Source organism: Ochotona curzoniae, unplaced genomic scaffold (genome assembly GCF_017591425.1).
Source record: "Ochotona curzoniae isolate NIBS_2020 unplaced genomic scaffold, NIBS_Ocur_1.0 patch246, whole genome shotgun sequence".
In the NCBI taxonomy this organism is placed as follows: domain Eukaryota; kingdom Metazoa; phylum Chordata; class Mammalia; order Lagomorpha; family Ochotonidae; genus Ochotona; species Ochotona curzoniae.
The window spans coordinates 802-24,770 of NW_024466802.1; the positions used below are offsets into that span (position 1 = coordinate 802).

Sequence of the window (23,969 nt, forward strand, 5' to 3'; positions counted from 1 at the left end):
AACTAGTGGCTCCATCTAGCTGGGGAATTTGCCAAGTTCAAAGGGACAGGATGGATCTTGGTTGAAATAAAACACAGCCTCAAATGTATGGCATTTTCCATCAACTCCTGCAAAGCTACAGCCATTAAGCCCGCCTGGTACTGATCTAAGGACAGCCTATGGAACGTTACACCACAAAGTACAATTAAGCAAATCCAGCGCCTGGCGTGATGGCGCAGTGGTTAAGGTCCTCGCCTTGCATGCCCGGGATCCCATATGGGCACTGGTTCTAATCCCGGCAGCTCCTGCTTCCCATCCAGCTTCCTGCCTGTGGCCCAGGAAAGCAGTCAAGGACGGCCCAAAGCTTTGGGACCCTGCACCCTGTGGGAGACCCGGAAGAGGCTCCTGGCTTCCGTGCTCACTTCGGGAGTGAGAAGATCTTCCTCGCTGTCTCTCCACCTTTCCAAAAAAAATAAAGCTTAAAAAAAAAGAAGTAAATCCAGCGCCTGGCGTGATGGCGCAGTGGTTAAGGCCCTTGCCCGGGATCCCAGATGGGCGCCAGTTCTAATCCCGGCAGCTCCTGCTTCCCATCCAGTTCCCTGCCTGTGTCCGGGAAAGCAGTTGAGCACGGCCCAGGGCTTTGGGACCCTGCACCCGCGTGGGAGACCTGGAAGAGGCTTCTGGCTTTGACCGTGCTCACTTGGGGGGTGGGGGAACATACATCTTAAACCTGAGACACCGGCCTTGGGTAACAGGTCATAGACTCATGACCCTGGAGGGATTTTGTGTGGAGGTTAGGACACTTGGGATACCCTCTCCTGTGTCAGTGAAAGAGGTGCCCACTTGGGGGAGTGAGTCATCGGATGGAAGATCTTTCTTCCTCTGTCTCTCCTTCTTTCTTTGTCTCTCCTTTTTCTTTCTCTGTCTGTCTCTCCTTCTTGGTCTCGTCTCTCCTTCTGTCTCTCCACCTTTCCAATCAAAATAAAGCTTTAAAAAAAAGAAGCAAATCCAGCACCCGGCATGATGGCACAGCGGTTAAGGTCCTCGCCTTGCACGCCCGGGATGGCCGGTTCTAATCCCGGCAGCTCCAGCTCCCTGCTTGTGGCCCGGGAAAGCAGTTAACATTTAACATTGCCAACTCTGATTCTCCCATTACATATCTACATAGAATAAGAATTTTAAATCTCTGAATTTCGAGTTGCAACATAAGGAAAATTTAAAAAGGTAAAATTACAAAAAGTGGCTTTCAATACATATTTTTGCTGTTGCCTGATAACAAATAAACAGAAGTTTGTGCAATCATTTTTATTGCCCTTATTAAAAAAAATACAAATTACAGAAGTAGCAACAAATTTAATTACAAGCAAATGTTGACTCTCCCCTTAGATGATTTCTTTTGGTATCAACAAATAATTGACATGAATGCACTAAAATTCAAATAGTTATAGTAATATTTAAGTTCCTTGGTTAAAATGATGGCTTAAAACAATTGATGTGAACCAAACAACATGGTAAAAATGAGTTTTTCAAAGAATTCAAAGTATCTAATAAATAGAACATGTAAACTTACCAATTTTCTTCCCTTGTGGCCTATTTATTAGTTGAAAGCCAACATTTCACAGAGGAAGGGACTCGCTCACGGCCTCCACCGCAGGAGTCACCCTGTGGGCGCTGCTCGCAGGGTGACCTCGGCGGCAGCATGGTGTGAGCTAGCCAGCTGTGTGCAGCTGTTACTAAATGAGGATCTGCAGCAAACGACAGTGATGCTGGTTCCCTCTGACGGACCGGGGCAGGAGAAGAGAGGTCAGTTTATTTTCTGGCTGGGCTGCCTGGACTCATTCAGGAAACACTGACCTTCCAGCCATTCAGGGAAAGGTGGTTTGAAGCTGACTTAAGTAACAGTAGCACCAGAAGGACCAGGTACCAATAAGACCATATTTGATCCATTAGGAGTTTTATGGTGTGAAATTATTGCACTTCTAATGTAAAAAGTAAATGACAGTCAATTCCCCCAAATCAGTAATTTTGAAGAGTTTGATGAATTATGAACCAAACAATTCAAGATAGTTTCAATTCCCTTCAAAGGAAACGGGCTAAGAACTGAATCCGGGTATTTCCTTTCCAGGGCAGCGAGAGGACCAGGCCTTGTTTCTGAACTGGAATTGCACTGTGAGAAGAGGCTTTTTTTTTTTTTTAAACATAGTGGTACGAATTTGGTCCATATCAAATATGTTGTTACAAAAATAAGTTTTTGTAAAAAATAACATTGCATTCCTTGTTCAAATTGCACAGTACAAACAAGCTATCTAAATGAATACTGTTATAAGGTAATTAGATACAGTGGAGGATAGGTGACTAGTATGAACCAATTATGAAATATGCAGTTTTCACAACATGAAAACAAATTTGTCATCTACAAATACATAAAATACTCTAAAGTTTACAATGAAGGATGCATTCTTTACAGACTAATTTTTAGTAGCCGTGATAAGGTTCAGCAGTCTATTTACATAAAAGTCCATTTTATTCCATTTACAAAATCAATAAATAGTAAACTATGTTAATTTGCACAAAAATCTGTTCCATTTCATGATCAGTGTGAGCATTTTGTTATGACCAGCTGAGCCAATAAGGAGTCTGTCTTTATGAAGACCGCTCTTTTTGGGAAAGAAAAACAAGCCCTGTTGCTATAATTCTCTAAGTATTTATAGGCATGCGGAATCCAGCATAAAACCTTACAAATTATAATACAAGTGCTAAAAATATGAGTAGTGTCTTTGGATTTATTTACACCAAGAGTATTCACAAAAAGGTACAATTTTTTGATACAAAACAGTTTAGTGGCATCTACCAGCAGAATTGGTGAGAATTCCTCAGCCTGTGCCCACACTGATCTAGGAGGAACAAAGCTCGCTCCAGCGGGCACCCTCGCTCCGTGTGGACAGCCTGCACGGATAGGACTGGGGTCTGACGGGCTGCCAACGGTAAAGGAGAACGGCTCACGCTGACACGGGCAGGGGAGCTGCCAAGCCGGGCATGGAGAACGGAACCGGAGAAGGTTTGTTTTGGTGCAGACACCCTTGGCGTTCACGTGTTATGACACTCAGTTTCCACGGCTTTTGGAGGCCCCCGCGGCACCAAAACCAACATCCCGGAACTCCGCTTTCCACGGCCCTCGTGCGCGTCCCCGTGCTGTGCCAAGGCAGGCATCTGTTCGGGAGGGCCAAGCAGGGAGTGTAGTGAGCTCGGACCCGGTCAAGCACCTTAGCACACACAGTCAACCAGGGAAAAGCGCGAGAAGCTCTAAGCAGTCAAAAGCTCACCGGGGCCAAGCACTCCCTTAAGAGCTACCAGCCTGTGAATAAAGCCCAAATCTGCTAATGTACGTATGTACAGCATGTTGTATTTCTCCTGCAGCTTAAGAAATTTTTTATGAAAGATGCTTTATTTGATATCACATTTTTATGGAGTCGGAGATTTCTTACTTAAAATCTAATAATACTTTACGAAAGAGACTCTGAGCCCCTGCGTTCTCTTCCCCTTTAAGTCATCCGTCAGCAACTAGGACACAGTGGACTCAGCTGCTGCTAATACTGCTTGTCACACGTCGCCTCACGGTCAGGACACAGAGCAGTCGTAAGTCCCATCCTGAAAGGGCTCCTCCTGCTCTGCCCGAGCCGTGTCGTCCTCCTGGCGGCTGGCTGCACTGGTCCCCGCCGCCTCGCCCTGCGGGACGGCTCCGTGGCTGCAGGATCCCCTGCGCTCCTCGGCCCGGGGACTGGCCTGCTCCGTGGTCTTGCCTGTGGTTACTGGCTGGAAGGCGTCAGGCTCAACTTGCTCTTCCGTCATCTCACTGAGCTTCTGCAGTTGAGGCTTAATCATGTTTAAAAATGGCTTATATCCAGGGCTAAGCAGAGGGGGAGAGAAAAGCAGCTCTCATCTTCCAAATTCACAAGCCTTGGTACAGTGTTAGATCAACATCTAAGCGCGGACAGTAAAGGCAGCAGCAGGCTGTGGGAGAAGGCAGGCTGCCGAGTGGCCTGCTCAGTGCCCTGGGACTGCCACACATGGGGCCACGACTCCAGGATCTGAGCATTAGAAGCAAACACTGACATTTTAACATCAAACACATGTGGCAACTGAAGAGAATGAGGTCCATGTAAGGGAAATCCTGACGCAGAAACCCACATCCCGCTGACAGCAGCGGGGCTGGGCTGGACCACGAGGCTTCTCCAGTCCCGTCAAGCACTCAAAATGTGAGCTTGCTAGCAGCCACCATGAAATGCTAACTTCAGACAGATTTTTCATCTTTTCAAGCCGACCTTTGCTTCAATTCCATAGAACTATAAGCCTTAAGTTCGAGACTAATTCTAAGATGATCTGCTGTGCGGCAGCCCCAACCTAGTGATGTCTTTTCATATTGCAATGTATAAACTCAACTTCACTAAAGAGACATTAATCATTCAAGTAGCTGGGTCAGGAATGACTAAAGTAAAAATTAATATATGGAAGTATTTTTATTTCTAGTTAACTTAAAACTATCAAACTTGAACAACATAACTAAACCAGCTGAACCACAACTAAGCTGTGAGGAGAAGGGACAGATCCACCGAGGGCTAAGGGGCCCAGGGAGACCACACTTACCAATCCGTAGAGGCCCACTGGTCCACAGCACGGAGCCCCGTCTTAATGTTCTGTAACATCTCTCCATCCACCTCTGAAGACTGTATAATAGCCAGAATCTGGTTGATTACTGAGGATTCTCTCAGAATCAGGCCAATGACAATGCACCAGTCCAAACATCCGGCCTCCATGAAAATATGCAGGAAGTACCTAGAGCGGAAACACCAGGGTTGGGACTGGGAAGAAGCGAAGCTTGCATGGGGCGGCAGTGATCAGAAGGCAGCGGTCCCTCTAAGCCATCTCTACGAACTCCCCGAGTCGAGACTGAGCTTGAAGATCTGAGGGACTCACCGAAGCTGGACCTGGGATTTATGAGGGCCTTTGCTTGCCAGCTCCATGGAGATGTGCTCCAGCTCGGACGGAGTCAGACTGAGCGTGGAGAAATTCTCCTCGACCACCGTCCAGTCCCCATCCACCATGGAGCTGCTCTCAGTCAAATCCGTGGCTGAACCAATACTGCATTCGTCACCTGATGAAGAATCAGCAAATCACAAACCAGGTTCATGTGGAACACACTATGTATGGATTCTGCCTAAATATTTACTTATTTATTTCAAAGAGTTACAGAGGACAGACAGATCTTCCATCGGCTGGTTCGCTCTCTAAGATGGCCACAATGACAAGCGCTGGGCTAGCACAAAGTCAGGAACTTGAGCCAAGTCTTCCTGGTGGGTGGCAGGTGCACAAACGCCTCGCCATGTCCCGCTGCTTTCCCAGCCACTGGCAGGGAGTTCAACAGAGGTGGAACAGCCAGCACCAACTGGGGCCCACAGGTGATATACAGAGTAGCTTTATCTTCTATGCCACAATGCTTACCCCTCCTTTAATTTTAACTTTGAGCTGTTTTTGCAGATGTTAGCTTTACAATTTTGAACCAAAAAACACTGGATTCACTGCTGAGCTTGTGCCATTCACAGCAGTAGATGCTTGAGAAGAAGGTCGCTGGAGTCGACCAGACAGTACGTGCCTTCAGTGTCACAGTGACCATGAGCGGACAGTGTTCTGTCTCCCACAAATAAGCTTTGATCAAGTCCTTAGATTCAGCTAAATTACAGCAAATACAGAGGAAACTGCTTAAAAACTAAGCACTTAGAAGCAATCAATAAAACTACCATGAGAAAAGATCCCCAGACACAAGTTTCTTCAATGAATGTTCTATAAGAGGTGGGGGAAGAGAAGGGTACACTCAAGAACAGATTTAAAAATGTGAATGCAATGTGTGAGCCTGATTCGGGTCTTGACTCATACTATTACAAAACCGTGACATTTGGGTGTTGGTTCAGTTGGCTAATCTCCCCTGTCAAGTGCCAGGATCCCATGTGGGCACTGGTTCACGGTCCCGACGCTCCAGGGCCCGAGATGTACATCAGCGTGGGAGGCTAGAAGACTCCTGCCTGGGGATCAGCTCAGCTCCAGTGACGCGGCCGTCTGGGGAGTGAACGCTGGATGGAAGACCTTTCTCTCCTCTCTGGAAATCTACCTCCCCAACAAAAAGAAATCTTTTTTTTTTTTTTTTTAAGATTTATTTATTTATTGGAAAGTCAGATATACAGAGAGGAGGAGAGACAGAGAGGAAGATCTTCTGTCCGATGATTCACTCCCCAAGTGAGCACAATGGCTGATGCTATGCCGATCCGAAGCCAGGATCCAGAAACTTCTTCCAGGTCTCCCACACGTGTGCAGGGTCCCAAGGCTCTCGGCTGTCCTCGACTGCTTTCCCAGGCCACAAGCAGGGAGCTGGATGGGAAGTGGAGCTGCCGGGATTAGAACCAGTGCCCGTATGGGATCCCAGCGTGTTCAAGGCAAGGACTTTAGCCACTAGGCCATGCCGCCGGGCCCCAACAAAAAGAAAATCAGGACCTTTGAGAAACAAGCGGATGGAAGACTGACCTGTCTCCTCTCTGTAAGTGTCCCATGAGGTGCACAGGCGCTGTGTCCCTGCCTGGTCTGGTCTACCCCCCACCCAGCTCACGCTCCTCAGTGTAAGTTGCTGTTCAGCTAGGGAACCTCCCCTTATTCTCCTGTCAGCTCTGCCTCCTCCTTTCCTGGTTCTCACGTGTGTTGGTTGGGTGCTGCGGCTGCATCCGGCTCAGGCTACCTCACCTTGGCATTCCAACTTGTGTGTTGCTTTTGTCACGACTGGACCTGGTTCAACCCACACTCTGTTCTGGCGATCATATTTACCAGTGGATGACATGAACAGATTCAGCCTGGTCTGCCCCCGACCCATGCCAAATGCATGCCAGTGGGACACTTTCGATGACCTCTTGGCTGTTACCTTCCATGTTCCTTGCGCTGACCTGCAGGGTCTGTGTCCTGCTAGAGGAGTTGCCTGAGCTCCTCCATCAGAACCCCTCCATGTGCCAGGTTTCGCGCATATCAGTGGGTCCATGTGCCAGTTCGCCTCTTGTCCTAGCAGGAACAGTGGCCTTTCCTAACTGGCCATCATCCCATTCTGGTTCTTGCTGTAGAGTGTTTCAGCCCAGCCACGGTCGTCCATGCCCCCATATAGCTCGTATATGGCTCAGTTGAGTTTGGGACCTAGCCTAGTCCGTCCCACATCCACCCTGGTACTCCAAAGCACCAGAAGGTGTTACTGTCTGGCCCGGCCCGGTACATCTTTTTCCAATCCACATTTGTGCCAAGGGAGACAACAACTGTATCCAGACCCTGCCGCAGCCCCATCCACCTGTCATGACCCCTGCCTTAGACACCGTGGCTCAACTCTGTGCTTAATGTGGACCAGTTGGAGCCAAAACCAAGCTGGGCATGTCCTGTGTTGCACCCTGTGTTCCAGTCATGCTAGTGGACTAAGGTTTGCTTAGTCCGAACATTCAGCTCTCAGTCCCACACTTACATTAAGGTTTCATGTCCCGGTTCCTGGGAATCACCAGAAATTAGTGTCTCACCTACGCTAACGCTGGTCTTACTTTTGGGTGTCCCAAAGCAGCTATTTCATATCATCAAAAACCCCAGAGCTCGCCGCTGGGCGGCCAGCAGGCAGAGCCTGACACCACTTGGTGCACTGGCCACCCAAGGCCTGGGCCTCTGAACCAGCAAAAGACAGAAACCTTTCCATCTCTAGCTCTCCTTCTTTCTGTAAATCTGCCTTTCAGATAAAAACAAATCAATCTTTAAAAATATATATATCAGAGCAGTAATAAAACAAGCTAAAAAAAATAGTATAAAACATCAATGAAATGAAGACTTGGTTTGGGGGATGATAAAATCAACAAACCTTTAGCTAGCAATGGAAAGAGGGGAGGGAATCAAGTAATTTAGAAACAACCAGATAGTGTAACTGATAACACACGAATATAAAGGATCATAAGAAACTGCTAGGAGCAAATATAAGCCCAAAACCTGAAAAACTGGATGAAAGAGAGAAAGTTCAGGACACACAAACTGCCAAGATGCAGGATGAGAATGACATCCAATTGTAATTTTAAAATCTTCAAAAACAAACAAACAAAAAAAACGAGACTGGCTGGCTCCACTGCTGAATTCCACCAAACTTCAAAGAAAGAATCGGGGCTGGCATGCGGCTCAGGAGAGTAAGCCACCACCTGCAGCACCACCCGATGCACCAGGACCCCACAGGGGCGCCAGCTGGAGTCCTCTCCACTCCACTCCCAAGCGGTAGCCGGCCACAGTCCTGGATCCCCGCCACATATGCCGCAGATCCAGATGGAGCTGGAGGCTTCCTGCGTGACCTGTCCAGTCCCACCTGTTGCAGGTATTCGGGAAGTCAATCAGAAGGTGCTCCCTCTCTTATCAGATAAATATTTTATAGAAAGGTACGAAAATGAAGAGATAATAGCAATGATTCTCAAGTTATTCCAAAAACCTTGGAGGGACGCATTCCAAACTCACAAATTCAGCATAACCTTCATCCCCCAAAACAACAAAACATATTAATCTCACTGATGAACATAAACGCAAATTTTCTCAACAAAATAAAATCTACCTGCACATCAAAGAGCACTTATTCATTAACTATCTCTCCCTCTTTCAAATAATTCTTTCATTAAAAAAATCATTCAGCACGATCACGTCGGATTTATCCCAGGGATGCAAAGACGGATCAACTAACATAAATCGATGAATGTTACTGCATTGTACAGTCATTTAAACAGATGCAAGAAACAGCATTTGATACAATTCAACATCACCTCATGAAAAAAAGAAATTTGAGCAAATGAAGTCTAGAACAAGCACACCTAAACACAACAAAGTTATATATGAAAAACCCACAGCCAATCCCATTCCAAGAAGGTGACGGGGCAGCGAGACGAGTGACGACAGGCCCTCTGCCCATGCTGGAGTATGAGCAACTCCTAACTCCAGCCCCCAGCTTCCCATCAAAGCAGGCATGTAGAGACTGGTTATGGCCCAACTGGGTTCTCCTATGACACGGAAGACCTGGAATGAATTCCCAATGTCAGCCCTGCCCCAACTCTAGCCATTGCGGACATTGTGGAGTATTTGGTCTGGCTCTACCCTTCTCAGAAAGTTTATGATTTTTTTTTTTTTATTGGAAACGAAGATATATAAAGATCTTCTGCCCACTGATTCATTCCCCAAGTGGCTGCAACAGCCAGAGCTAAGCTGATCCGAAGCCAGGAGCTTCTTTGGGGTCTCCCATGTGGGTGCAGGGTCCCAAGCCTTTGGGCTGCCCTCAACTGCTTTCCCAGACCACAAGCAGGGAGCTGGATGGGAAGTGGAGCAGCCGGGACCAGAAACGGCACCATATGGGGTCCCGGAGCATACCAGGCAAGGACTTCAGCCACTAGACTATCACGCCGAGCCCATCACATTGTTTTTTTTTTTTTAAGATTCATTTTATTTTTATTGGAAAGGCAGATATACAGAGAGGAGAGACAGAGAGAAAGAACTTCCGTTCGATGATTCACTCCCCAAGTGAGCACAACGGCCGATGCTATGCCTATCCGAAGCCAGGAGCCTCTTCTGGGTCTCCCACGTGGGTGCAGGGTCCCAAAGCTTTGGGCCGTCCTCGGCTGCTTTCCTGGGCCACAGGCAGGGAGCTGGAAGGGAAGCGGGGCTGCCGGGATTAGAACCGGCGCCCATATGGGATCCCGGGCGTGCAAGGCGAGAACCTTAACCACTGCGCCACCGCGCCGGGCCCCACATTGTTTTTTAATAGGGAAAAATTCAAAGTGTTTTCTCCAAGATCTGAAATCAGACAACCATGTCCATTCTCATCACTCTCACTCAACATAACATTGGAAATGAGCAACTAGGTGGAAGAAAGAAAAGCCATGTGGCAAGGGCAAATGTCAAGTGATCCTATTTGTGTTTTTGATTTTGAATACAAGTATAGAAAAATCTAAAAACTACCAGCAGACTACTTTCATGAAGCTTTATTTGAGAGAAGGCAGAGAGTGAGCTGGCAAGGGTTGGTTTACTTTCTAAATGGCTGCAACAGTCAGATGCGAGCTAAAGTCAAACTCCATGCAGGTCTCCCCGAGAGTACCAGGGGCCCAAGCACTCAAGTTGTCCTGCACTGGTTAGCCCAGTGCAATAGCAAGAGCTGGGCTGTAAGTGGAGCACCCGGGACTCTCATCAGCAACGCTGTGGAATACCAGTGTTGCAGGCAGATTAACCCACTGTGCCACACTGGCCTTCAGCAGCCTATTAGAACTGCTAAACGAGTTGAGTGAAGGGGGTACCAACTTAGCACACAGGGCAAGGCAAGCAGTACAGTGGTTAAGCTGCCACCTGGGCTGCTCACACCCCCCTATCAAAGTGCCTACATGGAATGCCCGCTTCTCCACTCCTGCTGAACTCTCCTGCCAACAAGCACCCCAGACAGCACAACACAGTACTGGAGTCTCCTGGCTCCTGGTTTTGGATCAGCTCAGCTCTGGCTGTTGTGGCCACTTGGGGAGTGAACCAGCAGGTGGAAGATCTTTCTGTCCTCTCTGTGGATCTAGCTTTCCAATAAAAACAAACAAATCTGGGCCCAGCGTGATAGCGTAGTGGTTAAAGTCCTCGCCTTGCTCACACTGGGATCCCATATGGCTGCCGGTTCTAATCCTAGTGGTCCGGCTTCCCATCCAGCTCCCTGCTTGTGGCCTGGAAAAGTAGTTGAGGGTGGCCCAAAGCCTTGGGACCCTGCACCTGCATGGAAGACCCGAAAGAGCTCCTGGTTCCTGGCTTCGGATTGGCTCAGCTCCAGCTATCATGACCGCTTGAGGAGTGAACCATCGGACAGAAAATCTTCCTCTCTGTCTCTCCTCCTCTCTGTATATCTGCCTTTCCAATAAACACACACTCATAAATAAATACATCTTTTTTAAAAAAAATTTTTAAATGGTGCTGGGACAATTTAATACCAACAATAGGCTGGGACTTTGTCCATATTTCTGACCATATGCAAAATTACCTAAGACCTGAAACTGCTAGAAGAAAAAGGAGAAAACACTTTAAGATGAACATTTTTGCGGGGTAAAGCTTCCAAAGCAAAGGCAAGGAAAGCAAAAACAAAGGTGGACGTTTGCGCACAACAAAGGAAATAACAGTGGAGAGGATCTTCGCAAGCCGCTGTGTTACTAAGGATTGTTATATGGGTATGTAGAGAACCCAAAACCACACAAAATGACCTGGATATTTCTTAGAAGAAACAGTAAATGCATGAGAAATGCTTCATTTCATTGGCCACCGGAAACATAAAACTACAATGAAATTCATCTCATGCCAATTCCAGTGGTTATTAAAAAGACAACACTTGGCAAGGACGTGCAGCAAAGGGAACTGCAATACACGGGAGCGACGCAAGGCAGCGGTGTGATCCGACCAGTCCACTTGCGAATGCGCACTCAGGGAGACGCTGCGCTCCGTGTCCACGGCAGCACCAGTCCAGTCTCAGTGACAGATCAACAGATGAGGACACGTGCTGTACCGTGCGCTGGAATACAACTCCGGGACAAGAGGGGCAAGCAGACAGAACTAGAGGACAAGGAATGCTAGAAAAGCAAAGCTGGTCTCCAAGCAGAATACTAACTACCAGTAGCTAACGAGGGTTATCAAATTGTAAATGGATATGTAGCCGTTAGTAAAGGAGAAGCCTTTGTCACAGACTGTGTTCTGCGACAATCTGGACTGTGTGTGACAGAACTCTACTTCACTCACCTTCACTTAAATGAGGCAAGTACAAAAAGTCCACGTAGAATAGGAACTCTGCAAAAAGTATGTCTGCACCAAACAAACATCTTTTCATGTTATTTAGTTTTCATTTTTATTTAGTAAAGCAAATCTTCTTCCTCTTTGATCTTTCTCTTTAACAAATAATAAAGCAAGGGAAAAATCCAGTTTAAGAGCTTAGTGAGGGCTGAAAGGTAAGATAAAAGGAAACTGAATTCATCTAGAGAATAAGGATACAGATAAAATTAAACAAGAAAAAGCAGGCTACAATACAATCCTACAAATGTAAACAAATATAAAGTAAACTAGTAAGTCAGAACATTATTTGGGGAAGCTCCTCAAGCTTAAAGGAAAACCAGGTGGCCAAAACGATGGCCCAACTGTCTAATCCTTTGCCTGCTAGAACTCAGCATCCCACACAGATGTTAGTTCTTGCCCTGGTTGCTCGACTTCCCACCCAGCTCCATCCTTATGGCCTGGATGCTCAATTCAAACTTGATCCAAACTTAATAAACAACAACTACAACAACAAAAACAAAAAACAAAAAAAGCACTGAATGATGGTCCAAAGTCTTGGGACCTTGCACCCGTGCGGGACGCACAATAAGCTCTTGGATCCTGGCTTCTGATCAGTTCAGTCCCTGCCAGCATCACCTATGGTGGTGACACTATTGAGAGTGAACCAGCAGATGCAAAATCTCCCTCTCCCTCTTCTTGTTTCTGCAAATCTATTTTTTTGCAATAAAAAATAAATCTTCAAAAAAAGTAAAAACTGAAAAATAAAAAAAAGTAAGGAGAGCCAATATCTGAACAATAGTACTTCAAAAAGAGAAACTGACTTTTAAATGGAGAGATTTCTCCAAATTGACATAAAGACAATCCTGAGTCTAGAGAAGTCGAAAAGACAAAGGAATTTTATGGCTAGACACATGATACTGAAATCAGAACATCAAATGCAAAGAATCTCAAAGGGCCGCCACAGTGCCACAGTATGTTACGCTATCACCTGTGACAGCAGCATCTCCTATGGATGCTGGTTGCTCTATTTCAGATTCAGCTGTCTGTGAATGCATCTAGGAAAGCAGTGGGAAGTGGCCCATGTTCTTGGGCCCATGCCACACACCTGGGAGAATGGATGAAACTCCTGGCTCCTGTCATCTTTGGCCTGGCTCAGCTTCACTGGTTGCAGCCAAAATTTGGGGACTGAGCCAGCAACTGAAAAATACCTCCCCTCCCTCTGTCTTCATCCACCCTCCTACTATGCCTTTCAAAGAAATTAATTAATTAATCCTGCTTTCCCCACACCTTTTAAAATTCTTCGTGGTCCTGTTTATGTAAATGCTGAAGAAGTCACAGACACATCCAGGGATAGATGTGCAGAGTGAGGAAAGTGGGAGAGACAAGTTTGTATTTTCATCTATGTCCATCAGGACAGTGAGTGCACCCCTTCCTGTTGCATGGCTTCTTGTGACCCAGAGAAGGAGAGTGGTTACATGCCAACGCCCTCAGCTCCAAGTGAAAGGCGACTGGCTGGGAGAAAGGATCAGCTACTCCAGCTCCAGTCCAAGTCCTTATTATTGACATGGGAAGCAGCTAATGGTTGCTCAAGAACTTGAGTTCCTGTCACATATGGGAGAGACACTGATGCAATTGCTGGCTCCTGGCTTCCTTCTGGCCCAGCCCTCAGTTACTGCAGCCACTTGAGGAATAAATCAGTCAGTAGATTGCTTTTCGCCTCTCACTCATTTACTTGAAAGCATCAAATAAATAAGCTTTCTTTTTTAAGTGGAAGAAGTTAATAACCTATGCTGGAAGAAATTAAGTACATCAATAATTATTCATCATTATGATAAACTGCTCAACCTGACCTACTGATTGAAAACTGTATGGGTAACATGGCCACATCCCAAACTAGAGGGTCTACGTTCAATCTCCAGCTCTGCTTCCTGCCTCCACAGCCCTACCAATACAGACCACAGGAGGCACTAGTAACAGCTCATGTATTTGGGCCATGCTACTCATGTGGGAGACTCTGAGTTCTCAGCTCCCAACCACCTTGCCCAGCCCTGGCTGTTGGAGGAATCTGAACAGTGAAACAGCAGATTGGCCATTTCTTTTGGTCTGTCACCCTGTTTCTCTCGCTCTTTCAGCCATTTGAATCAACTTTAAAAAAACAACAAGGGAAGAACTAAAAGTATTTGGGTATCAATACCATAGAAAACTTCTCCAAGGACATTCTTTCAAAATTTTATACTTAAAAACTTGCTCTATACCCCTTCTGTTTTATCTTAGACATATACATGATTTTGCTTTCTCAAAAAAATACAAATCTTACATTACTTGTTCAACTTAAAGACAGAACAAACATTTTTGAATACAGCATTGTTTACTTACATATCGAAAAATTCTCCACATAAAAATGCAAATGAGAACAAAAGTAATGGCTGAACGTATATTGCAACCCCACAGAAATCCACGGGGATGAGCTCTTTGTCCAGCATCCTCAGGTACTGTAGGAACAACCTTCAAGACAAAGAAAACTCAGTTCTTAAAAATGCAATTGAGGCAGTAAACAGAGATCCAAATCTATATAGCCAACTCCATTATTTTCCTTTCAGGAAACGGGCTGTAGAATCATAACAAACAGAAGGCACCACAGGAAATTCTTCTGGAAACTTCTACCTACTATCACTCAGTGCAAAAGACGCACGATAGAGAGAAAAGCAATAATTTCTCAAACTGGACTCAAATACGAGCATCCCCACACCTTCCAAATGATGGGACAGGAACAGAGAAGGCCACTGAAAGAAGCTGAGTAATGTAAGTTCAGCTTCTTTCCTTTTTTTAACACCAAATTGGGTTCTATATATATAAAGTATATTATATTCTCCGTGAAAAGATTTCCCTACTGGAAAGGGAAAAAAAAGTTATCTGAAGCTTTCAAATGAATTTTGAGGTGTGGGTCTTTTGTTTAATGATTAAGATTACATTCCACAGAATTGCCTTGCTCAATTCCCAGTCCCAGCTCCTGACTCCAGCTTGCTGCTCATGCAGAATCGAGAAAGCAGCAATGGCTCCAGTAACGGAGGTCCTGCCCCCACAAGGGAAAGCTGAGTTGTATGCGTGACTCCCAGCTTGAGCCCCAGACACAGCAGACAAGCAGGTGAGAGCACCGTCATTCTCTGACTCAATCTTCACAACTCTCAAACAAATATTTCAATTACAAAGTCTAAAAGTCACTGACAGAACTTTGGGTTTAGAGTTCTTGTTTAAAAAGAGTCATTTTGTTTACTTGGGAGGTAGAGTGAAAGAGTCAGAGACTTCTCTCCACTTCCCCAAATGGCAAAAACTGGCAGCTAGGTCTGGTCGAAGTCAGGTGCCTAGGACCAGATCTAGGTCTCCCACATGGGATGCAGGAGTCCAAGCACATGGCCAGTTTCTGTTGCTCTCCTAGGTGCATCAGAGGAAGTGGATCAGAAGTGGTGCAGCCAGTATTGCAGTGTGGGAGGGCAATGTCATGGGAGGTAACTTTATCAGCGATGTCACAATTCTGCCCATGTGTTTAGATTCTGAAGCCCTGCACTCCAACTCTATAGGTTTCTCCTATTATCTAGGAGGGAATGATCTATTTTCACACTCAGGAAATTGAAAGGGAAGCTCTATTTTTGGCCCTTCATGGTTGTGATGCCATAACTGTGACCTTGGAAATCACTTCTTCTCTCCCATTGGTCTTGAGCAAAATACAGCTCGACTTTCAACCTGGTTCTGTAGTTCAACTCTCTCTGGATCAAGCCCCAGATGCCACTTTATGAAAAATAAAGCACACAGGCAGGGAAAAGAAGATGACAAATGCATTTTAAAGAGCAATCTGAACTACAAGCTTAGTTCTTTCTGGGCTTCAATCCAAAATCTCTATAGCAAATTTTCCTTTGGTAGACGGTAGACCTTTCTGCCTAAGGGGGACAAAAAAAACTTACCAAGTATTCTCCCCTCCAAGATCTTTTTTATAACTCTAATCCTCGCAGCCAGGCTGCTCTCTATGTATTTATTTAATATAGACCAAGTAAATAAGCCTGATAATTTGAGAGGCAGAAAAAGAATTAGTCCTCTTGTTGGGATGCCTAGATTGCCAGAGCCAGAAAGCTGGCAGTTTTACTCCAGATTCCTTCTTTCTCTCCTCCTTCATATCTAATAATGAAGTAATACTCGTTTTAACTTTTAGTGCCTAACTATGTGCCTACTCACTATTTCCTCCTCTATTCCTACCACTCTGTTATCACTCACTTCAGTTCTATCTTGAGTTTTGCTTCTCTGACATCTAACCTACATCCTTACCTAGGCCCAGGAAGGCCCAAGTCTAACTCCCGGAAAGGCTTCAACCAGCTCCCCAACACCTACAGCACTTGGACTCTATGTCCCTAGCAAGCACGCCAACACATCAGTTCCTGAGCCCACTCTCCACTAACACAGCTGCTTTTCTCTTCATGCACCACTGTGCTTCATGCCTCCACTGCTTAAACCAGCTCCTTAGCCTAAAGACTTCCCTAATCAAAGAAAATACCATCTCTTCCAACCTTCAATTTCCCTAGCAGACTGTGTGTATGCTTCAGTAAGCATTTGATTCTTTATACTAGTGTTGTATACTCATTTTTGTCTTCTCTCCCCCTGCACAGCTTGATGCTGGTGGACAGACAACAAACACACACACACACACCTACAGTACAATAAATGAATAAACAGAATAATTGCAACTGCCTCAATGTTTAAATGGTCTTTAAAAAAAATAAGAGTGTGTAATAAAACATGGCAAGAGAAATACCACTTAACATGCCCACAACTACTACCATGAATACTGAAGCAGGAAAAATCTGTTACCTAATAATAAACTGAAGCTAACAAACAAACAAACAAACAAAAAACCTCTGGGAATTCATAATCGCTATGCTTTAACAATATCATCCCTGTTAACAAGACAAAGATAAAAGAGGGTAAACAATCTCACTTAAAAGCATCTCTCAGGGGCACTCTTTATTGGAAGATGATGAATTATAATCCCAAACTCTGAAGCTAGCTCAGGTGTCCTTTCAAGACAAGAGGTTTCATCACTACATGGATTTAGGGATTTCTGCCCTTAACTTTGTCAGAGTTGGAAGGACCATGTGTCACTGACCCCCGCTCAAACTTTAAAACAAAAAGGCTACTTCATTTGGAACTCAAGAACCATTCCCATACTTTGTGTAGACCAAGTTCCTGATACCCAGGTCCTGCTCTACCACAGGAGCAAACCACACAATACACCTGGCCACAGTGAGGGCTGGCCTCAGACCCTGAGATCACACTGGCTCAGATTACATAACCCTGAGGGCACCCAGACTCACTTCACGTAGCTCATCCTGGAACTACCCCACATGTAAATGTGGGGTGGCCCCGGGGGGGCTCCATTCACGGAGAAGAGGGTTAAATATCCACTACCACCATCCACAGCCTCCATGGGAAGAATACTGGCTTTGTTTACAATCCACTCCTGGCAACTGGAGCGTACCACTCCAGAGCCAGCTATGGGGGACCAGGGAGAGCCACAGAACATGGATCCCACAGGCCTGTGGTGCCACAACACACAACTGATAGGGCATCATGATGGCCCCTTTGGTACACTTTCTATCCCAGCATAATACAGGTCTGAACCCATCCCACCAGAGCCTGTGACATACCCTCTCGCCACCAGCTCACCCCTCCTCATAAATGGAATAGTCCAACTGCCACTGGGAGTCACCCTCCATCTTGGTGGAAGGCTCTCTGAAATGGGCAGGTGTTATACCTGGGGAGGCCCCACACACCCAGAAAATAAAAGTGTTTGGGCCTGGAGAACGGAACGGGGCCTCAGGCCCTGTGCTGTAGTTTGGGCTATACAGCCAGGAAGGTTGGGGCTGTGGCGCAGACACTCAGGACTTGGGAAGCTGTGGTGGTCACTGCCAAGCTCTTCCCAAGGTCCTCGTGGTGCAGCTCCATGAGGTGACTGCAGTGTGCCCCCTTGACCTGGCAGCTAGCCAGCCCAGGCCTGAGCCTCAGCAGCTGATCCACGGTAACGGAGGCAAATCATGAGGATAGCCCGTCAGTGTCCAAGTGCCATCAGGCAGCTAGCTGGTCTATCATGACACTCAAAGGGTGGGAGGAATCTGGGAGCTCCATTCCACATGTGCCCACCTGGGAAAGAGGCTGGCAGGGACCACCCACTAACAGGCATCCTCTTGCCTTCTGAGGATATGGCACCTGTGCACTTTCACTCGGAGCCCTGACCCAGTCCAGGGACCATGCCAAAGGACAGAGGCAGGAAGCCTCATTTCTGATGCAAAACCCTGGTCTCTCCAGTCCTGGGTTCTCACAGCACTCACCTGCCCATTGCCTGTCCCTCTGTACAGATCAGGACCCAGAAAACTCTACTGAAGAAGTGGCTGAGAGAATGTGGCATGCAATGCTTGCTTGCTGGACTCCCTGCAGAAACAAATGAGGTTGGTTAGGGACACTTTTGCCCACCGTGCCTCCTTATTCAATCCATTCCCTGAGACACTTCTTCATCCAAGGTGGACATCCCACTTGGCCCAGCAAGCAAGCAAGCGTGATCACCTGCTCTGGGGGTTGCTGGGCCAAGTGGGATGTCCATCCCAGAACTAAAAGGCCTCTGCCTTGTGAGCCATCCCTGCATCCAGAGGACGTGGACTCAGGAGATCATCCTTTACCCACACATCCCTGTAACGTGAGACCATCCCCGCATCCTCATGCTCCGATCGCACAAGGTTATCTATGGAACTGAAGGCCAATGTCATGTGAAGTCATCCTAGGCCACAGTTCTGTCACACAAGGTCATCATTGTACTCACAGACCCAGTTGTTAGAGGCCACCCTGCATCTACAGATCGCACACCCATCAAGTCAGCTCTGCATGCAAACGACCTGTCACATGAGGCTATCACTGCATCCAAAAGCCACTCTCATTGTGTGGCCCTCCCTGCACACACAGGTCACCATCATGTGAGGCAATGCCTGCACACAAGACAAATGTCACGTGAGGCCTTCCATGTATACAAAGGTGCTGTCACATAAGGTCATCTTGATCCAACAGCCCCTGTCACATGAGATCATCTCTGCACAATAAGGCCCCTGTTGCATAAACCCTTCTTTGCAACCAAAAGTTCATTTCATGCAGGACCATGCCTGCATCCAAAACCCCTTTGGGTCACTCAAGACTGTAACTGATCCGACAGACACTTGCTTTCTAGGCATTCCCAGAAAACACAGGGGCCAATTTTTGATGCCATGCTGGATCACAGGACCAAGTTGCAGGAAGCCATCAGGCACACACAGCCTCTGTCAGAGGAGGACACATCTACAACCAATGGCCAAGGTAGTGCAAGGCCATGCTGCACCTACAGGTCCTTGTTGCAAGAGGCCATCCTGGCACACATAAGCCCATCCTGACTACATGGACCCTGGACCTACAAGGTCATCCAACAACCCATTAAGACCTCTCATGCAAACACAGGCCACAGATATATAAAGATGTCACTTCACCCACAGGCCTTGGACGTGTAAGGCCATCTCCATAAGAGACGTCCCAGATATGTGTTGTAATCCCTATACCCACAGCTCACTGTTGCATGAGGCAGTCTAAGCACCCAAAGACCCTGCATACACACAGTCATCCCCACACCCACAGGCACCATTTGTTTGAGGCCATCCCTGCACCCACAAAAATGATGGGTGAGGTCATCTTTGACCACACAAGCCCTGCACCAACGAGGGTATCCCCACATGCATAGGCCCTGGACACATGAGGCCACCCCTGCTCCCTCAGACCCTTGTCATTGTGGCAGAACCTGTACCCACCCATGGCGTGAGAGGCTGTCCTGTACCCACAGGACCCAGGTGGATTAGGTTGTCCCTGAACACAGAGGCCCTGAACATAGGAGCTGTCAACACATGCATGGGCTAAGGTCTTACTAGCCCTACCCCACACCCACAAGATTTTAAATGGCAAGGCTGTCCCTGTACCCAAAAGTCCCTTACCCTACAGCCCACAGGCTCCCATCACACAAGGCTGTCCTGAACATACAGGCCATGCACACAGAGGCCGTACTTGCACCTATGAGCCCAACACATGAGGCCTTCCTTGCACCCAAAGGCCTCTGTGGCATGAGAGGCCATCCCACACCCATGGACACCTTTTGTACAGTGCTGCCTCCCCCCCCCCCCCCCGCCCCAGGCCTTTAGCATTTGAGGCCACCCTGAACCCAAAGGTTTCTGTTGCACAAGGCCATCTCTTCATCCACAGAACCCTGTCAATGCAAAGCCATGTCTGAACCCACAGGCACCAGATGGTGAGCTAATCCACACACACAGGCCAAAATCACACCCGGACTGCCCCGCACCCATAGGCCCTGGCATGGCAAGGCCAACCCACTTCCAAAGGAACCTGACACCAAACTCCACAGGCTCATGTGGTGGGATATCATCCCATACCCACAGGCCCGTGTCATACAATGCCATCCCTGCAAGCTCAGATCCCTCTTCGGCGAGACCACATCTATACTCACAGGACCCAGATGGGTGAGGGCCATTACTTCACCCAAAGGTCCTGTTGCATGAGGCCTTCTCTGCCCCCATAGACCCTTGTCTTAAAAGACCATTTCTGCAGCCACAGGCCAGGAAGCCTGAGGTTATCTTAGTGAAGATCTCTTCTGGTCAAGCCTGTTGGGAGTTCTCTGACCCTCCTAGATGTTGTTTCCCAATTCTTTCTCTAGATTAGGGAAATTTTCCTTTATTGTTTCCTTTATTATTTCAGCTTCTCTTTCTGCACCTTCTGGGACTCCCATAACTCTTATATTTGGTCTCTTAATAGTGTCTTTCTAAAATTCATCTGCAGTAACGAGAAGTTAAAAGAATTTGCCTCTTTCAAACCTGACCTACAAACGATACTTCAAGATGTTCTCTTGACAGAGAAGAGGCCTAGCACCAAACAAAACCAAAGGCAAACGGAAAGAATATACCAGTAAAATGACAACAGAAGACTAAACCAATGAACAGCCCATTCCTAAAATGACAGGACCAAAGTACCACCCATACATATTAATCTCCGAATGTAAACGGTTTAAGCTCAATCAAACATCATAGATGAGTAGACTGGATTAAAAAACAAAACCCATCTATTTATTGTCTGGAGGAGACACACTTCACCAACAAAGATCAGCAGAAACTATGTTGCATAGGTTTTGTTGTTTTCTGTTGGTTTCACCTCTTCAAAACACTTTTCATCTGATTAAATCATTCAATGACTCCGTAGAACATGCAGTGGCATCAATTTCTTCAAGAAGGTTTTTGATTTTCTTTTTCGTTTTTTAAAGATTTATTTTTATTATTCTTGGAAAGGCAGATATACAGAGAGGACAGACAAAGAGGAAGGTCTTCCGTCCAATGATTCACTCCCCAAGTGAGCGCAACGGCCGATGCTATGCCGATCCAAAGCCAGGAGACTCTTCTACCTCTCCCATGCGGGTGCATAGTCCCAAGGCTTTGGGCCATCCTCGACTGCTTTCCCGGGCCACAGGCAGGGAGCTGGAAGGGAAGCGGGGCCACTGGGATTAGAACCGGCGCCCATATGGGATCCCGGGCGTGCAAGGCGAGGACCTTAACCACTTGCGCCACCACGCCGGGCCGGGTTCTTGATTTTCATTTCTTCAGCTACAAGTTAGTCATTTAATAGCATATTATTTAACTTCATGGTGTTGTTAATATCCTATTTCTCCCTGATGTTGATTTTGTTTTGTGGCTCTTCAATTAAGGGGCTGTACAGTAGTTGCATAATGGAGACAGTCATATCCAGTGACATGTCATTTAACTTCCTGGCATTGTAAATTTCTATTTTTTCTATTGTTGACTTTGTATCATGACTTTTTATTTAAGGGGATGTACAGTAGCTATGAAATGGAGACTAACATCCAGATGTGAGGATGCAGTGTAGGATGCATTTCTGCCTCCAGTCAAAGATGGACTGACAATGAACCTGTATACTATATCTTGACAATAGGATTCTGGACTCTGCCATTGTCCATGCCTGCAATGATGGACATATGACTGTGTATGAAGAACTATATGTTAGTAATGATATAGAGGAACTAGGTGGGGGGAGGGAATTGGAGAGGGGATAAGGGAAATGCCAAGAGCCTATGGAACTGTATCATAAAATGAAAATAATAAAAAAAGTTAAAAAAAAAATGAAAAAAAATTGACCCCTAGAACATAAGGCTGTTGTCGCATAGCACTACCAACATTCTACCTCTGGCTTCATGCTGGCAGGCTCATTCATCTGCTCAACCCAGAAACTCACACTCTTGACCCCTGACATCTCCTTGCTCAGACCGACACTCGGGGGGGCCCTGTCAAACAGTGCCTGGTGAAGTATCCTTAACCACAAAAGACTACCTTCATCTTACTTCCATCCCAGACAGGCCAGGTCCAAATCTCCCGTAGGGTAATCTCCGATGGCAGCAGGATCCTGGAAGGCTATTTCTCACATCAGCTCCACTCGGAGTTCAAAATCTACACTACACATGGCCCAGCCAGCAACTCCATGCCAGCTGTCCACACAGCAAAGTCCTTCATTTATACAAGGAAAGGACCTCATTTTCTCCAATTAGTAAAGACCTAAACGTGCTCTGATGGGTAGGAGAGCCAGAAGAAAGGAGAGAGAGAGAGAGAGAGAGAGAGACAGGCCATGGCAGGTGCTTCAGAAAGCAACCCAATTCTGCCCAGCACCCACCAATGCTTAACTATCCTTTCTAGTCACTTGTACTTACTTAGTAGCTGCTCATCTAGGCTGAACCAGCAATGAATGAATTACACACCCCTGAGCTGAGGCCCACTAGGGATGCAGGGAGACTCAATTTGTTGACAATCTTCAACTTGGAGCAACTCTCCAGGACTTCCTAATTGGGGATCCGGAGCAGAAAGTCCCAGATCTGCATCACCTCCATCAGCAAGTGCTCAAAGTCCTTCTTTTTGACTTTTGACAGCTCTTCCCTCAGGTGCAGGGCTACAAAAGACAGGCACATCTTCTCAGCTTCTGATCACTGTCACTGCTCACCAGGCCTTTGGCAGACAGGCTTCCTAGTCAGCTTCCAGGGCCTGCCTCCTGCAGGCCTCTCAGATTCTCACTCATCTGCTCTAACAAGTTCATCAATTCATTCAATCAATAAGCTGATTGAATTAATTAACCAACCATTTTGGCTTGTTCACTTCATTGATTTAGTTAATCTGTTTAGTTGGTTTTTAAAAACGAATAAAATTCCAAACCCCACACATCTGACCCATGAAAGCACACACGCACACACACCAGGTGTGCATATGCACCAGGATAGCAGGGCACACAGCAAGCACCCTGTCAGTCAGGAGAAAAACGGGGACCCACCCTGCTGGCTACCTCCTCCTGCACCACAAACCCTGCACTGCCTTCTCTGTCACAATCCCAGCTAACTACAGATGGAGCAGAATGTTGGATCTTCTGCAAGGGGCTACAGTGCTCCCCACTGCCCTGCCCTGCCCCCATCACAGCTAATGAAAGTGACCACCCCGCAGCCCAAGTCAATCAGATTTTCTCAAAACCTGAGTCAGAATCCCCAAGGAAGTGATAGGCCTTCAGGGACCTCGGTTTCCACAGAGCACCTATAGCTGGCAGCCACCTGGCCCACACTTGCTCCAGATACCTTCAAGACCTTACAGCCACAACTCCCACAACTGAGTTCAGGGACCTCCCACCCCACACGGACTCTAAGGAAGGCCCAGGCCCTAACAGGGAGCAGATGAGGACAGGGATACCTCAGGACCACCTCACTTACCCAGCAGTCTTCCTCAGGGCCACCAGCCTCATCCATGGCCAACCACTGCTGCCACCATCACCACTGGGCCTTGGCTCAGTGTGCTTGCACAGCGCCCTCTGACTCCTGCAGGCTGGGAAAGGCAGGAACGCATCCACGCTGGGAGGAACTGAGAGCAACCAGGCTCAAACCTTCACAAGGCTGTGCAGCATTCTTAGCTTCAGGTGGAGTGGGAGAGGCAGGGCTTCCTCAGCAAGGTCAGGCTTTCCTGCATCTG

The 23,969-nt window shown here is 46.9% G+C and overlaps 1 protein-coding gene across 4 annotated transcripts; it reads right to left on the minus strand.

Moving 5' to 3' along the window:
* Positions 1–1,269: 1,269 nt before the first annotated feature.
* On the minus strand, positions 1,270–23,962 carry LOC121166835 (guanine nucleotide exchange factor subunit RIC1-like). Of its 4 annotated transcripts, XM_040996131.1 has the most exons (7): positions 23,714–23,962; positions 22,676–22,911; positions 18,219–18,318; positions 14,221–14,349; positions 4,954–5,131; positions 4,624–4,812; positions 1,270–3,886 (listed from the first exon to the last, which is right to left on the minus strand). In XM_040996131.1, the coding sequence occupies exons 5-7, from the start codon at positions 5,079–5,081 to the stop codon at positions 3,598–3,600; spliced, it is 606 nt and encodes a 201-aa protein (XP_040852065.1). In that variant the 5' UTR covers positions 5,082–5,131; positions 14,221–14,349; positions 18,219–18,318; positions 22,676–22,911; positions 23,714–23,962; the 3' UTR covers positions 1,270–3,597. The 4 variants fall into 4 exon arrangements, with proteins under 4 accessions (XP_040852065.1, XP_040852067.1, XP_040852068.1 ...); XM_040996133.1 differs by lacking the exon at positions 22,676–22,911; XM_040996134.1 differs by lacking the exon at positions 18,219–18,318.
* Between the last annotated feature and the right edge of the window lie 7 nt (positions 23,963–23,969).